This window comes from Bison bison, unplaced genomic scaffold (assembly GCF_000754665.1).
Source record: "Bison bison bison isolate TAMUID 2011002044 unplaced genomic scaffold, Bison_UMD1.0 scf7180017864038, whole genome shotgun sequence".
NCBI classification, from domain to species: Eukaryota; Metazoa; Chordata; class Mammalia; order Artiodactyla; family Bovidae; genus Bison; species Bison bison.
Genome location: NW_011494610.1, coordinates 2,866,991 through 2,883,739, shown reverse-complemented (window position 1 = coordinate 2,883,739; position 16,749 = coordinate 2,866,991). Strand labels below are relative to the sequence as shown.

At 48.1% G+C, this 16,749-nt stretch overlaps 1 protein-coding gene across 2 annotated transcripts in view; it reads right to left on the bottom strand.

Moving 5' to 3' along the window:
* Nucleotides 1–13,256, bottom strand: part of ARFGEF2 (ADP-ribosylation factor guanine nucleotide-exchange factor 2 (brefeldin A-inhibited)) — a 69,780-nt gene extending 56,524 nt beyond the window's left edge. For both annotated transcript variants that reach the window (XR_824825.1, XM_010835069.1), the window contains exons 1-4: nt 12,627–13,256; nt 5,000–5,146; nt 3,855–4,034; nt 3,267–3,498 (exon numbers count right to left, since the gene is read on the bottom strand). Coding sequence is in view for 1 of the 2 variants with exons in the window: in XM_010835069.1 (XP_010833371.1) it covers nt 3,267–3,498; nt 3,855–4,034; nt 5,000–5,146; nt 12,627–12,881 (814 nt within the window). In the remaining variant the exon portion in view is untranslated. The remainder of the gene's footprint in view (nt 1–3,266; nt 3,499–3,854; nt 4,035–4,999; nt 5,147–12,626) is intronic.
* Between the last annotated feature and the right edge of the window lie 3,493 nt (nt 13,257–16,749).

The following is a 16,749-nucleotide window of genomic DNA, read 5'->3' as shown; positions in this document are numbered from 1 at the left end:
TGTAAAATCATCTCGTCTATCATGATTTGGTAAACACGTGTCTAGGTATTTCTAAGTTCCTTTCTAGTTCCAACATTCTCTGATGCTATGATTTAATAGAATCATGACGACAGGGTCTAATCTCTACTAAACATTCCAAAGCCCCCTGTACACTATCAACACCCAAGAATTAGCAGCCTGATGAATATGTTTCATCAGAGGAGCTGCGGGCTTGGCAGGTTGTTGGGCTGTTTTTCCCTTAATGAATGGGATGCAAGACAAAAAGAGCGAGGGAAGACATCTGTGAGCACAATGGTAACCGTGTACCTACCATATTCCGTATTAGCTATACACGTGTGTAAACGCTTAAGCTAATGCTGGGAGTTAAAAAGCAAGAATCTTAAAAATAAAAGAAAATGGGAAGTGACTATTGGGTACAGGGTTTCTTCTGGGTGTGATAAAAATGCTCTAAAACTGATTGTGGTGATTGATTGTTGCTCAACTGTGTCAACATACTCCAAAGAACTGAACTGTACATTTTAAATAGGTGAATTTATAGAACTGAATTTCAATAAACCTGTATTTTAGAAAACTGACAAGAACAGTTGGGTCTTTGGAGGGCTGTGAATGGACAAATGGGGTGAGGTCGCCAGGGAACCCTGTTGGCCATGCCCTAAGGTTCACAGAAGCTAGCATGTTGTAGGCTCAAAGATCTCATTTTGTGAATTTATAGAGCACTCTGATCCACTTCTTGAACGGGCTGATAAGACTGACGGAGTATCAACCTGGGATGAAAATCTGCCAAGGGGAGGAAGATCCTCTGGTCTGCTGGGGAGCTGTCATCCACACAGACTCCACTGGGAGGCACATTATCTCAGGAAGGCCCGGGAGGGTTCGCAGTGAACTAGGACAATGCATGTGGAGTGCCCAGGTAGCAAGGACCACGCCTGGCACAGTGACTGCCTCGGGGAGGTGGGGGGCCTCCCCGATGGCCAGTCCACAGGAGGGAACCAAGAGGACAGCTGGACACGTCATCTTGGTCACCGAGGCACTGGAGCCCCCGGGGGCCTCGGCAGCCTGGACTCTAGCCCAGGGCGCTGTGTCTGTCACCCAGCACCTCTGCCATCTGCCTCTCAGGCTGCCCTTCCTCCCAGGTGCCTCACCCGGTTCTCCTGAAGGACGCGTTCTTTCTTTAGAGCCACATCTGGACAAGTGAGGCCTGCCTGTCCCTCTTAAGGGCGATGGTGCACCTCCACTCTGATCTACCACTTGGAGGTTTGTGGTCTGATTCCTACAGGCACTCTGATGCCCACGATCTTGGGAGAAGCCTCATGGGGTGTATTACACCTTGTGGCAACAAAATCCACAGCAATATGCTAAGTGTAAAGCATTCTGTGTTAGAGCAGAATTTTAGGTTCCTGGGTTTCTGTAAAACCATATTCTAGAAATCAAATCCCCCCCACACTCCATTCATTCAGGAAAAAAGGTATTTACTGACTATATGTCCTGGGCACCAAACCAGGTGTTGGGAATATTGTGGTGAACAGGGTGGCCGATGCCTTAGACCAGGAACAAGTGAACACAAACTCTTCAGTGATTTGAAGAGTGCCATGAGGAAAATAAGAAAGGGTGATGGGACAGAGTGATGGGGAGCTTCAGAGAGGGGATCAGTTAGAAACGAAACCTGGAGACAAAGGCGGGGTAAGGGACCACGGTAGGTGCCACAGTACCAAGAGCAAGCACCACATTTTCAAGAACCAGAAACACCACCTGCACATCCTATTACAAACAAGGGGAAAGGAAGCCAAGGAAGGGTACAGGGAGGTGGGCGGAGGCAGGACACACAGGGCCTTGGACATCGTGGAGATGGCGCAGGCACAGATGCCACTATGAATGGGACAGGATGGGAAATTACCAGAGGGGTTTAAGCAGAGGGAGGTCCTCAACTAATCCATGCTTTTAAAAGATCATGTTGGCTGCTGGGTGGAAAATGGGCTGCAGTGGAAGCGCTTTCATGCAGCTCAGGAAGACCTGCTTTTCCATCTGCACAGTTACGGTCACTACAGTGTGTTTAAATATTAATATTTGTTGATTGGCCACAGTCTGATTCCAGTAAAAACCTGCCTGCTCTTTGCTCTGAGAGTTAATAAGGCCAACATGAAAACCGGTACAGAAGGTGGGTCAGGGCTTCCTGAACACCTTCCGAGACACGTGACACCAGGCAGCCAACAGGGCGCACCCAAGGCACGTGTGGCTCCTGTGGCGCCTTTTCTCTGGTCCTGGCCTTGGGTGAGCTGATGCAAAGCAACGTTCCAGCAGCAACACCTGGCCTCTTCCTGCCCATGCCGAGCTCTGGTAAATTACAGATGAACAAAAGCTGCTCAAGTATGCCTCTGGTAGCCAACATACCACCAACAGACCTCACTGCAAATAATGGGGCAGAAGAAGATATGAGGCCAATTACGAAGGCAGGTTAGATATTTCATTGTAGAACCATCAGCTAGAGTGAAAAATTATTTGGCAGAAATCACTTGAGAATAAGGTATGTTCTTGAAAAATATATAAATTTAGAATTCTGTTTGCACAAATTGCACAGTGAAAGAGAGATAAATATTAAAAAATAATCTTATATGACAACCCAATTCAAAACTTTCACACCTAATGTTTTATTTACTTCAAGACTATCATCGGGTGCGGAAGATCTTTCATTTAAAAAAGCAAGCACAACCAAGTAGTAATGTACTTGGTCTCAGAAGAAGACAGAGCTGTCTGTGTGCCTATTTCTCTATGAACCCACCCACCCACCTTCTGGCTCCCTTCAAAGACGTCCATAAATAGTGACTAACTGCCCGTAAGTGGGCAGAGCACAGAGCGCCTGTGTATATGTGACAGATGATGTCCGTGTCCTCTTCTGGGAGATGAAACAGACATTAAATGCTCAACCACCCAAACGATTACCTTCTGGGACACAAGCACTCCAACATGAACCCACGGCACTACAGTTGACATCAAACAGCAGTAGCTATATTCCAGGAACAACCCCCCAACATCCGACCAAAAAAACCACCACAACAACCAAAACACTCATAACTGACAACGGGATCTGAGACACTTGGCCTCCTGGGTTATGTTTCATAAGAGAAAATCAAAGGGGAAGTCAAGGAGGAGGCCCAGAAAGAGAAGAGCTACTGGAGGTTTCCTGTCATGACACCAGACAGCTCCTTCACCGGCCCCTTGGATGCAAGACGGCCCGGTCAGTGGGGGACGGGGAGGCGCAGGGGCCGTACCTGAGAGCGATGGGCCCCTCTCTCTGGGGGCGTGTCCGTTCTCTGTGATCACCGCAGAACCACTTCTGGCATGCTCGCCATTGGTTAAATCTGTCTTTTCAGGAGTTGTTGGTTTGCTCTGTGCCTGGCTCTGCTTCAAACGATTGAACTTTGGGGACCCTGCTGCAGCTTGGATCACAGGGGACTGTGGTTTCGAATGGATCGGTTTTTCCAATTCTCTGGCCTCCTGCAACTGAAAGGTAACGAAAAAGGGATTCAATCTAAATGGATCCAGCGTTTTGATAAGGAACAGAAAAAAAGCCAGCCTGTTGCATAAAGAATATCCAAACAGAAGGATAGCATTTAAAAAAGGAAATCAATTCCTTCAACAAACTCATAGCAAATCTGGAATTCAAATTTCAAAACCCATCGAGATTCTCTCTCTGCTTTTTAAAGCAAGGACAAAAACAGACCGCAGAGAACTCAGAGGAAGAAGGAATTAATTACAAGATGCTAAGACTCTTCACCAGGCACCGAGGCCACACAGGAAAGACTTCACAGCCTGGGATGGTGTCCCACTCACGGCAGCTGCTAACTGCGACCACTCACCACTTGGTTTTCCATGCGGGTGAAAATGACGTTCAGCATCTGAGTGAGGGTAGCCTTGGCAGTGGTTTGATTGATGAGATTTTTGCTGGCCAAATAGATATTGTAACATGTCCTGACCGTCTGCAGGATGGTGCCCTCGTGAATTTCAATGTGCGGGGATGTGACCGCGGTGAGAAGAGCCTGAAACAAAAATCCAAAACCTTCATCTTCGGGAGTGCTCACTGCCCGTCCTCTCAAAGCCCAACTTTTCTACAAGGTTTGCCTTTGTTTTTATTTGGTTTGGTTTAAGAAGATGGCTCTGTGAGCTAAACTGGATGATTAGTACCAAGAGCCAAGCACCTGCTGCTCCAAATTCAAAAAAGTCTAAACACACTTATTAACTCCATAGAACCCAAGTTATGTGAAGTAACTGAGCTGTGTTGAAGTGTGCTCTCTACCAGCTTACTTTTTAAAAAGCCAAAAAAACCAGATACTTCTCTCAGGAGGGAAAACGCTCCAACCTGATCTCACATACGTCGATCACAAGATATACGTGTTTTGATGGAGGTGCAGGGTGGGGTGGGCTACGGAGATCAGCTTCCCAGTTCCCTGGTGGATTTTCAAGGGAGCTTTAAGTAGGGTGCAGCTAGCACAGAGCCATCCCTCACGAAGCTAACATGTCCAGGACTTAGGATTTGAAACGTTGACCACATCTATCCTGATTGGTTCTGACAAGCAGATGGGACCATCCCACGCCAAACCATTCCTGGCAGCAGAAATGGAACAGGATGATGGGAAGGGAGAATAAAGGGACAGGGGCAAACTGGTGATAAAAGTATCGACACAGGACCTGCTGAGAAATGGCAGTCCGGGAACTCAGAAATTCAAGGGGAGAGAGTACAGGATTTCAAGTCAATCTAATTCACAAGCAATTTATGTGATTATTAGCGGAACTATTTACTTTGAAAACACACCTGTTTCTGCTCTTCTGTCTTGGTCCACACTAATCAGTTCGGACACTTCACAAAAGATCTACGTGATGCTTACATATTTTTGCTCTAGCTCAGTGCCTCCTGAGACAACTAACACATGGTAAATCAGAAATTCAAATTCCCAGAGGGGATGAGTTTTCTCATTTAAAATCCAGACTAGGCAGACAGAAATACCTTAATGATTTGTAACTGAACGCCTTCATCGGTCTGAGGGCCTTGAAAACAGTTGCAAATGGTTTCTACGATCCTGTCAATCAACCGCTTGCCGGGGGCGCCACTGTCGGGGGCGTTGCCAGTGATGTGCCCATAAGCGATGAGTTTCTAAACACAGAAAGCACAGACATGAGGAGTTTCTGCCTGGCCAAGGCTGAAGCCATCCAGAGCGGTTAAGAGGCAGGCGGCAGGCTTGGTCTTTAACTTCCGGTTCCCAGAGATCCCTCTGCTCCCCCTGGGTGCGGGGGGGCATGGTCACCCCAAAAGCACAGCATCCGGCCTGACTCCTGATGGCAGAAAAGCCCATGACGCTGAGAGTGGCTGGGGGAAAAGGCATGTGCAGAATGGCCCCCAGTGCACAACCACTTCTGTGAAAGATGGAGGAGTTGGGGACTTCCCTGGTGGTCCGGGGCTAACACTCTTGGCTCCTAATGCAGCAGGGGGCCTGGGTTCGATCCCTGCTTGGGGAACTAGATCCCATACGCTGCAGCTAAGACCTGGCACAGCCATATGAATTTTTTTTTAAAAAAAGGAGAAATTAAAACTATATATAACAGAGACAGAAGTTGTTAGCAACTGCCTAGAGCTGGGGGATTCCGGGGAAACAGGGAGTGACTGCAAAAATAAGGCTTCTTTCCGAGGATAAAGATGGTCTCTAATTAGACTGTGGTGATGGCTGCACAACTCTGTCAATATACGAAAGTCACGGAATTGTACACCTCAGACGGGTGAACTACATGCATCTGAACTATATCTCAAGCTGTTAAAACCCCTACCCCCCCCCAACCCCGCAAAAGGCAAGATACATTAAAAACTAATGATAACAAGTTTTGCTCGAGCTCAGGGAGAACTAAGCAGCTGTGAGCAGGAGCAGGACTAAGACATACTGTGGCTCAGGCTTTCATTCTTTCTGAATGGTGACTCATGCCCATGCATTTTTCATTCCAAAAATTAAAGTAAAAACCCTCACTGAATTCTGCACCAACGCTATCAAACTGCATGTCACCCGTGCCACTGAAGAGACAAGAGGCTGTCCGGGCTGTGCCCTCGGGGTCAGGTGACTGATCAGTTTGGACACGGGCCACCTCCCTCCTGACCTGGATTTCGTCAGGGACAATCTGAGAGCTGGAAGGGAACTCAAAGGTCAGGATGGTTTCAAAGCCGGGCTGATATTCAGAGTCCAAGAGGGAGCCTGTGACAGAAAAAGACTCCTGGACCTCAACGCAGACGTGCTCGACCAGGCTGGTTGGGTGGAGCCCAGGAAACAATGTTTTTCTCCAAGTCTTCCAGGTTGTCCTGACGGCTGACCGAATAAAAAGAACCACTCATCTGCGATAGGGCCTCTGGGGTCTGTGAACTCTAAGGCACCCTCTGCTTCCAGAGACTTAGTAAAGACTCTGACAGATGCTGCTCTGTTCTTTATCCTTTTGGTTTCTGGCGTGTTACGTTCTTGATCTGCCTGCCCAGAGTGACACAGCTCCAGAGGCGATCACAGGGCCACGGCCCCTGCGACACGCAGACACGCCCCCCGCCGAGGCCTCACGCCACTTCTCAATAGCTTTTCCTCATTATTAGCCTCCAAAGCACCGCCGTCCAACACACAGGAAGAAAAACTGGTTGAGAGAGAGGCTGAGAGCAGAACCATGACACCGCTGGACCGGCGGGCAGGAGAGGCCTGCACACAGCGGGGCTCCAGATCAGGCCCAGGGGGCTCCAGTCGGAGGCGGGGAGATGCTCCAGTGTGGTTCTGGTTTTTATCTATTTCTGGCTCCGTTAGCCCGGTGGGATCTCACGCTCCCGACCAGGGAGCCAACCTGCACCCCGTGCTGTGGAGTGCAGGGTCGTAACCACTGGCTGCCAGGGAGGCCCCTCCAGTGTGTTTCTGAAGAACAAGTCCAGATGCCCACTGTCTCATCCCCTCTCATCACTGCTCCACAGGCTGGCTTCCTGTGAGGGCAGTGCTGCGGTTGTTGTTGTTAAGCTGCTAAGTCATATCTGACTCATTTGTGACCCTATGGACTGTAACCTGCCAGGCTGCTCTGTCGATGGGATTTCCCTGGCAAGAAAACTGGAGTGGGTTGCCATCTCCCTCTCCAGGGGGTCTTCTTGATCCAGGGATTGAACCCGTATCTGCTGTGTCTTCGCCACTAGCAGGCGGATGAGCCACCCAAGAAGTCTCAACAGGAGGAGGAGTAAATAAAACGGTAGCGTATCATTTATCAGGAGTGCCCTCTACTTGCATGGGATGTTTTAACAGACATTAAAACCAACGTCGTAAAAAGCCAGCCACAGAAATATCTGTACAGGTATAAATGCTTTATGATGGAATTTCCAGCTACTATGGCTGAGTCGAAGAGTTGGAATGGAGACTATATGACTGCAAAAAGCCTAAATACTTAGCATGCAGTCCTCTACAGGAAAAGGGTATCATAAATGGTACCATTTATGTTTAAAAAAAAAAAAAGAATTAAAACATCGAAACAGGCAACTGGGTCTGGGGCTAGTGGTCTAAGGGACTTCAGCCATATCTGTATAGTTCTAAAAGAAATTTCTAACAGAGAATGTAGCTATGTACAACTTATATTATTATACATTGATTTTAAAATGAGCATTAAAACATACAAAGTCTTTTAGAAATAAAAGCTAAAAGATAATGTTTGTGGTATGAACCAGGTAGCTTAAACCAGTGGTTTCCCACAGCTTTATGTAGAAAGAAAATATTAGAACTCTATTTCTATCCACTTTTTATCTTACTCTTTTAAAGGTCTACTTTTGTATGGTTTATAATATATGTAATGTGACAGCAGTAGCACATGTATATAATCTTATACTTGAAGAAATACTGTGAGAGAATATTCTCAAAAATAATTTCTGTGGTTGGTCTATGCCCAGAAAAACTTGGAGATCACTCACTAGTTTAGACAAGACGGAACTAGTTCTCTCTCCCCCAGGTCCTGGCCTTAGGGTAGCGTGCAGAGACCAGATGCTGAAGGAAAGGATCTTTATCACTTGGGAGAAGCGAGAACAAGGGAAGGCTTCTCCCTGTGGGGAAAGGGAACGCTGAGCTCTGTACTTGTAGCAAACCAAACCCGAAGCATCTCTGCTACCCACTCAACTTTCCAGGCTGAAAAAGGGATGCCTTAAAACGTCCAGGGCACAATACAGATGCACCCATAGCTGGCCTCAACCCTGACCAAACCAACTTTTCCTCCTGGACACTGGCCCTCCACTTCCAAGGCAGAAGTCACCTCGCCCACACCGGGAAAAGCCAGCTGAACAGGCTGCGCAAGGACAAACCCCAAGAGGAAGTGATCGTTCCATCCAGTATCCAGGGAGCGCCCAGCCACTTTTTAATGTCGTAAAAAGGACAACCCATTTTGCATACTAAGCAAAGAAATCCTGGTGTACCTACTACATCACAGACAACTTCCAATCTAAAAGAGAGCTAACCATATGCCAAAAGCATTAAGACAGGTTCTGTAACTCAAGTTGCTGAAGCAAAGCTGGACGTCAATGTTTCCACCAGAAATCATACTCACACGTACACTGTTTCAGAAAAAAGACCATTTCTAGGAAAACACAGCCTATGTATAATTAAAGAGGCCAGAAGTACAGGCTAACAGTGAAGAGTGGAGGTCAGCAGCCTGTTTCTGTAGAGGACCATCTGCTAAACAGTCAGGTTTGCAGGTCATGTGGTCTCTGTTCCAACTCTTCAACTCAGCTGTAGTAGATGGAAAGCAGCCAACGAAAGGGCCCAGCTGTTGTTATGCCCTGAACTGAATGCTTGTGTTTCCCCAACTGAAGTCCTAACTCTCCATGTGATGGTAGTAAGAGGGAGGGTCTTGTGGAGGTGATTACATCTGGATGAGGCCATGAGAGTGGGGTCCTCACGATGGGATTAATGCCCCATGAGAAGAGACCAGGGACTTCCCTGGTGGTCCAGAGGTGAAGAATTTGCCTTGCGATGCAGGGGACACAGGTTTGATCTGTGGTCGGGATACTAAGATCCCACATGCTGTGGAGCAACTTAGCTTGCATGTCACAACTACTGAGCCCACACTCTGGAGCCTTGCGCCACAACTAGAGAGCCTGTGCGCTGCAACCAAAGATCCTACATGACACAACCAAGACCCTGCGTGCTGAAACTAAGACCCAGTGCAGCCAAATAAACGTTAAAAAGGAGGAGAGACCAGACTCCTGGCTTGCTCTGTCTGCCACCTGAGGACACAGTGACAGCCTGGCCATCTACAAACCAGGAAGAGGGCTCAGCAGGAGCTCAACCAGGGCACCTGATCACGGGCTCCCCAGCCTCCAGAAACCTGGGAAACAAACATCTCCTGTCTGTATTATTCTGCTACATCAGTCTAAACAGACTAAGGCAGCTACGTGCCAATAAAACTGTATTCACCAAAGCAGGCTACAGGCCAGATTTGCACAGACTGGTTCTAAATCGGGAAAGGAGTATGTCAAGGCTGTATATTGTCACCCTGCTTATTTAACTTATATGCAGAGTACATCATGAGGAACTCTGGGCTGGATGAAGCACAAGCTGGAATCAAGATTGCCGGGAGAAATACCAATAACCTCAGATAGCAGATGATACCACCCTTATGGCAGAAAGAGAAGAACTAAAGAGCCTCTTGATGAAAGTGAAAAGAGGTGAGTGAAAAAGTTGGCTTAAAACTCAACATTCAGAAAACTAAGATCATGGCATCTGGTCCCATCACCTCATGGCAAATAGATGAGGAAACAATGGAAACCGTGACAGACTTTATCTTTTGGGGCTCCAAAATCACTGCAGATGGTGACCGCAGCCATGAAATTAAAAGACGCTTACTCCTTGGAAGAAAAGCTATGGCCAACCTAGACAGCATACTAAAAAGCAGAGACATTACTTTGCCAACAAAGGTCCGTCTAGTCAAGGCTATGGTTTTTCCGGTAGCCATGTACTGATGTGAGATTGGACTTTAAAGAAAGATGAGCGCCGAAGAACTGATGCTTTTGAACTGTGGTGTTGGAGAAGACTCTTGAGAGTCCCTTGGACTTCAAGGAGATCCAGCCAGTCCATCCTAAAGGAGATCAGTCCTGAGTATTCATTGGAAAGACTCATGCTGAAGCTGAAACTCCAATACTTTGGCCACCTGATGCAAAGAGCTGACTCACTGGAAAAGACCCTGATGCCGGGAAAGATTGAAGGCAGGAAGAGAAGGGGACGACGGAGGATGAGATGGTTGGATGGCATCACCACCTCAATGGACATGAGTTTGAGTAAACTCCGCAAGTTGGTGATGGACAGGGAGGCCTGGCTGCTGCAGTCCATGGGGTTGCAAAGAGTCGGGCAATTGAACTGACTAAACTGATAGTTTAAGGACCCCTGATTAAAAACACAGGCTTGGAGTAAACAAGTCCTAGACACCCACGCAATCCCATCACCGCCTGCCTGGGGGAACTTGGCAGGGCTGGACACTTTATTCTCTAAGCCTCAGTTTAATTAGTTCAAAAATGAGGATGAGAGTAAGAAGCTCAGACAGTTGTTGGGAAGATTAAACACAATGTTGGGGGGATAAAGCTCTTAGTACAGGGCCCAGCACAGGCTGAGTGCTGAAGATGTTAGCTGCTGTTTAGCACATCAATAATGGAGACTATCGGCACCAGCTACCAAACTAAACCTTAACATGAGGACAAAACAATGAAAATTAAACTTAAGCCAAACTTTCCTCAGAAAATGTTCACAGCAACAAATATTTTAGGCTAGAAGTAGGATTTGAGCCTGGCATTTGAAAATTCTTGGCTGATGACACACTTCACACAGTACAGAATTATACTGAATGAGAAATGGCTTTTCATTTGGAAGAGCTGTTTCTGTGAAGAAACTGTCATCAATTTTTAAGAATAGCTATAGCAAAGAACAGAGATTAATAGAGTAAATATTAGACTAGAGATGCCAAAAGTGTGGCATGCCCACCGCCACTTGGCAGTCCTGGGTCTCAGCAGACAGAATCAATCAACTGTGGCACTTTCTCAAGAAACCCAGATGAGGCTCCAGATAATTTTTCAACACAGCTTCTAAGCAATCACAATACAGAACCTATTCCCTATTCCTGTTCTAGAAAGTACTGGTAAACTGTGTATCTCTCCACTATATTTTGAAAAAATTTTCCTAGCTCTTTTCACTGCTGTAGGTTCCCACTGGAGTTAAAAACAAATGTTTCTTGGGGAAACCAAAGCTTCAGGAGTAGACCTCAGGAAAAATTCAAGAATGCTGGACCCAAACTAAGAAGCCCGAGCTGCAGTGCTGTTTCTGCTCCTCACTACCTGAACATCACTGGACAAGTCACCCTAACTTCTGCGTGGCTGCTTCTTCACCAGTGAAAAGGAATTTATAACAAGGCTACTTGTGGCCCTAAATACAGTCAATCTCATTATTCATAGATTTGCACTTGTGAATGCTCCCATTTACTAAAATGTAAGTCCCAAATCAATACTTGGTAGACTAATATGGTCATTTGTGGACACCCACAGTGCAGAGAAAAATTTGAATCACTTGATGGTCAAGTTCCCAACTGAAGTCAAACAAGGAGCTGCTTTGCCGTCTTGTTTCAGCTCTCATACCGTAAGCGGTGACTTTTCTGTGATCTATTTAGTGCCATGGTGTTCACATTCTTGTTCTTTTTGTTGGTTATTTCACCATTTAAAATGGCCCGTGTGCACAGAGCTGAGTGCTATCTTAGTGTGGCTAAGAACAAGAAGGCAGAGATGTGCCCTAAAGAAAAAGGACGTGTGATCAGCTTTGTTCAGGCATGTATCAGAGTGCTGCTGATCATGAGCTCAAGGTCAATGAATCAACAATGCAGGCTGCTGTAAATAAGGTATCTTTAAACAGAAACATGAGCTTCCCTGAGGGCTGAATGGTAAAGAATCCACCTGCCAATGCAGGAGACCCAAGAGACGCAGGTTCAATCCTTGGGTCAGGAAGATCCCCTGGAGGAGGAAATGGCAACCCACTCCAGTATTCCTGCCTGGGAAATTCCATGGGCAGAGGAGCCTGGAGGGCTACAGTCCATGAGGTCACAAAGAGTGGAACATAACTGAGCACGCAAGCATGCACACAGAAACCCACAAAGAGTAAGGTTGTATGTTCACCAACTGATGAACAGGTGACTGGAGAGGCTTGCAGGAACCTAGTCCTGGAGTTCATCCAGGAACAACGCTTCAGGACTTGCTAATTCTGTCTTCTCTCCCTGACAGTAATATAAAGAATGTGGTGAAGAGCTCCTCTGTCCACCAACTCAGAGCGTTCTGAGTAGCAGGGTCATGAGCACAGCTCCTGTGGCAGTGGTCCCCACCCTTTTTGGCAGCAGGGACCGGTTTCACAGAGGACAGTTCTTCCATGAGCTGGGGTGTGGGGAGGGCGGTTTCAGACGCTGCGCGTGCGTTACGTCTACTGCGCACTTTGCTTCTAGTCTCCTGTCGCTGCTGATCTGACAGGAGGGCCAGCCCGTGGCCTGGAGGCTGGGGGCTCCTGGTGTAAAGGACCACCCGCAGCCCGTGAGAACACCCTGCATGCCACCAAGCTGAAACGCAGTACCTGCAAGCAGTCGAGGGACGTGCTGACCACCCGGGGGGACCTGGACTGGCAAGCTAGCTCGAACGGAAGGAAGTACTTGTCAGCTTCTACAAAGTTTGCCTTGGGCGGAGCGGCAGCACCGAGCCTAGGAGAAAAGCAGGAGAGGGCCGGAGAGGGGAAACGAAAAAAAAAAAGCTTGCTTTTGCTACTCTCCCCTACCACTGTAAGTTCCGCTCCCACTTGCAATAGTTTATTTAAGGTGCCTGCAAACCGCATCTGGGGGGCTAGACAGGGAGGAGTTTAAAGACACGCATTAGGGGAAAAACACACCAAGGCTCCACACACAGAGAACAAGGTCTCTGATGACAAGCTGTCTCGTCAGCAGCCTGGCGCGGATCCCGGATGCCACGTCAGAGCTGCATTTCTGAAGGGGGGACTCTGGCCTCAATACTCTGAGGATGAGGGGCCGTCCCGCAACAGCACATGCTGTCCTCCTGCCTGAGGAAGCATGAAGAGCCAGGGCTCTGCCTCCTCTGTCAAGGGAAGGTGGTTGCTGGTGCTGAGTTGCTAAGTCGGGTCCAACTTTTGTGATCCCAAGGACTGTAGCCTTCCAGGCTTCTCTGTCCATGGGATTTTCCAGGCAGGAATACTGGAGTGGGTTGCCATGCCCTCCTCCAGGCAATCTTCTCGACTCAGGGATCAAACCTGCATCTCCTGCATTGGCAGGTGGATTCTTTACCACTGAGCCACAGGAGAAGCCCCAGAGGAGAGGGTAAGGAAGGTCAAGTTAATGCTGGTGAGCCTTCCGTGGGGGCTTCCCAGGGGGCTCAGTGGTAAAGAATCTGCCCGCAATGCAGGAGACTGGGGCTCAATCCTTGGGTTGGGAAGATCCCCTGGAGGAGGGTATGGCAACCCACTGCAGTATTCTTGCCTGGAGAATGCCATGGATGGAGGAGCCTGGTGGGCTACAGTCCTTGGAGTTGCAAAGAGTCAGATGCAACTTAGCACCCACATGCACACACCCTCTCCTCCAAATGCGCAGCTGTTAGCCAGCAGTCTGTTAACTTGGCATCAGTACAGACAGAGACAGAGTCCTGCCGTGTGTCCAGCACTGTGCTGGGACAGTGTGTGCCCATCCTCCACCCGGGACCAGGAACAGGAGAAAACACGCGGAGGAAGGCGCTCCCGCGGGCCCCGCCAGTTCCCGTCACACTGCACGTCAGCACGGAGAAGGCGCCCGGGCTCACCTCTGCTTCTCTATTTCTGCTTTAATTTCATCTGGTGGGGAAGAAAGAGAGGCGTGTTAGGAGCAGGTAACGTGTATATAAAAGAAAACAAACAGAACAAAATACTGAAAGCTGTCTGAGTAGGGCGATGATGATCTTTCCCACATTGTCTATGGTAAGTGTATATACTTTCGCTTTAGCATTTACAAAAATTGTGGTAAATATGCTCACACAAAATTTACCACATTAACTATTTTTAAGTGTACAGTTCAGCAGCATTAAGGACATTTCTCCTGTGTATAATTATGATTTATATATATAATTTTATAATATATACACATAATTTTTATGAGTTAAAATTAATTTATGAACCTTTACCATGGAGGGTACATCAACTACACGGTTATGGTTATGGATATAGTGTCAACAATCAGCAATCACGATCTCAAAGAGAGAGTCTTATTTCTAGGAGGACACGATTTTGCGCCACTGAAACAAGAACATCCTATCTAAACACGCTGGTTTCCCCCACATCCACTCGGTCGAATGCATTCCTACGTGGTGTGCTTGGCAGGCTCATGGTATTATCAAAGCAGGCCAGTGAAGCTGTTCCACCTGAATTCCATGTATTCAGATAACCTCCAAAAGGCCAGCCTTCTTTATACAATCTCTTGTGAGCCAGTGGTCTAGACACTGCATTAGTTATCCTAGCAACCCTAGAACACAGTGCTGAGAGTAACAGATTGCCTCTCCCTGGACAACTACATTCTAGACTGACTTTTAGGAAGGGAAAACCGAGTAACTGAACTTTACAAGAGGTGGCAATTTTAACCCTTCGAGCCAATCTTTCAATGTCCTCTTTCTACACACATAAGAAAGCAGAAGAGAAACACCCGGATGACTAATATCAAACATCTCGCTCAGGGACCATAAGGCCTGTGACACACTGGGTCAGCTAAACAGAGCTCCGTGGTGTGGTTCCTGCCCCTCTAGGACAAGAATCCATGAAGGAGCAGCTTTGGCCTCCTCTAGCTGAGGCCTCAGGCTGTGGGAGTGGCCAGAGAATCCAGCCCGGAGGCTGGTGGCCAAGCTTTCAGCTTGCAGAAATCAACATGACACAGCCTGGTGAGGTGAAAGTTAAGAAATGGGTTGGCAGTTCTGGCAGAACTAGGTTCTGGCATGGATATCTCGCCGCTGAATGACACCAGGTGGGTTATTAAACCTCCCTGAATCTTGATGTCCTACTCTAAAAAACACGTGCTCCATATGCTCCAGAGACTGTAACAAGGCAGGTGGGTGTGGGTAACCTTTGAGAAACCCGAAGTGGTCATGGCTAAGGCGGTGTCAAGCATACACCAGTGGTCAATAAATGTCAGCTCTCTTAAGACAGGAGTCAGTAATAGTGCAAAGTCTCTACTGCCATTGCTGAACTACAGAGAGCCAAGGGAAAGAAGACAATTAGGGGAACACAAATCATGGGAATGGCTGACATTCACAGGGGCATGGGCCTATCTGGTCCTCCTTATGCCTCTGGAAGACAAGAGGCTCATCTCCTAACCATGTGCAGGTGGGAATCTGGGCCCAGAGAGGTGAAGTCACCTGCCCACGGTCACAGCCAGGAAACGCTACTGCGGCACTCACGGCCCGGCTGTCTGCTCCAGAGAAGGAGGGAGGGGGGAAGGGGAGGAGCAGATGGCGGGGCACACCTGCTCTGGTTTATTGCCCCACGTTTTAACAGGCCCTGCTCTCCTAACTGCCAACTGGGCAATTAGCAGCAATAAATAAGCAGGCTGGAAAGGAGGGAGACCTGAGCGGGGTGCGGCAGCTGCAGCTGCAAGGCCAGGCTGTCTTCCTGGGAAATGCTTTCTGGGCATCACTGTCCTATACAAACCCCTCGGGTCATACCTCCTGGTTCACTGATGACTTTGGCACCAGCTCACCTTCTTCTGCTCTGCTCCCAGGCTAGGTTCAACAATGACCATGACCAACCTCAATGACACCATCGCTGGTCAACTCCACCAAGGTTCCACAACATCCCTTGGAACCTTCATCTCCCCTCATACATCCGATCTGCTACACCCCACCCCCCACTATGCAAATCCACAAGGCCCTCCCCCTTCCCCCAAAGCCAGCCCGGAGGTGCTGGTCACACTCTGAATCTTGTCCCTGTCTGGAACTTCCAGCTCCTCCCTGTACCTGCCCAGCTCCTGTACTTCCAGTTGACCTACTAACTGCCCCAAGTAGGACCCTTCTTTGGCCTGTCAGACCTGACTAGACCAACTTGTCAGCTTTCCCTTTCTTCATTTTTCCAGGACAGATCCCATTAGCAGGATTGTAATCTGTTGCTGTTATTGTTCAGTTGCTAGGTCGTGTCCTATGCTTTGTGACCCCATGGACTGCAGCATGCCAGGCTTTCCTGTCCTTCACTATCTCCTGGAGTTTGCTCACACTCATGTCTGTTGAGTTGGTGATGCCATCCAACCATCACATCCTGTCGCCCCTTCTCCTCCTGCCTGCCATCTTTTCCAGCATCAGGGTCTTTTCCAATGAGTCAGATCTTTGCATCAGGTGACCAAAGTATTGGAGCTTTAGCATCAGTCCTTCCAATGAATATTCAGGGATGATTTCCTTTAGGATAGACTGGTTCCTCTCCTTGCCAAACAATAGGCTTAACTTGTTCTCTGACTTTTAGTGTTAACTTCTGGCCAAATACCAAGCTTGTATGACAGCTTTCTGACCAGTCTCCACCCAATGACAGGCCTCTTGACAGCAGAGAAAGCCGGCAGGTCTCTAAAGGCCCTGACAACCAACCACAGCAGTACCTAGACACTGCTGGTTAAGCCCACCTTCTCTACCTCTCCACGAAGACTACTGCACATCGCATTCTCTCCTCAAATACCCTCTCTCCCCCTCTTCAT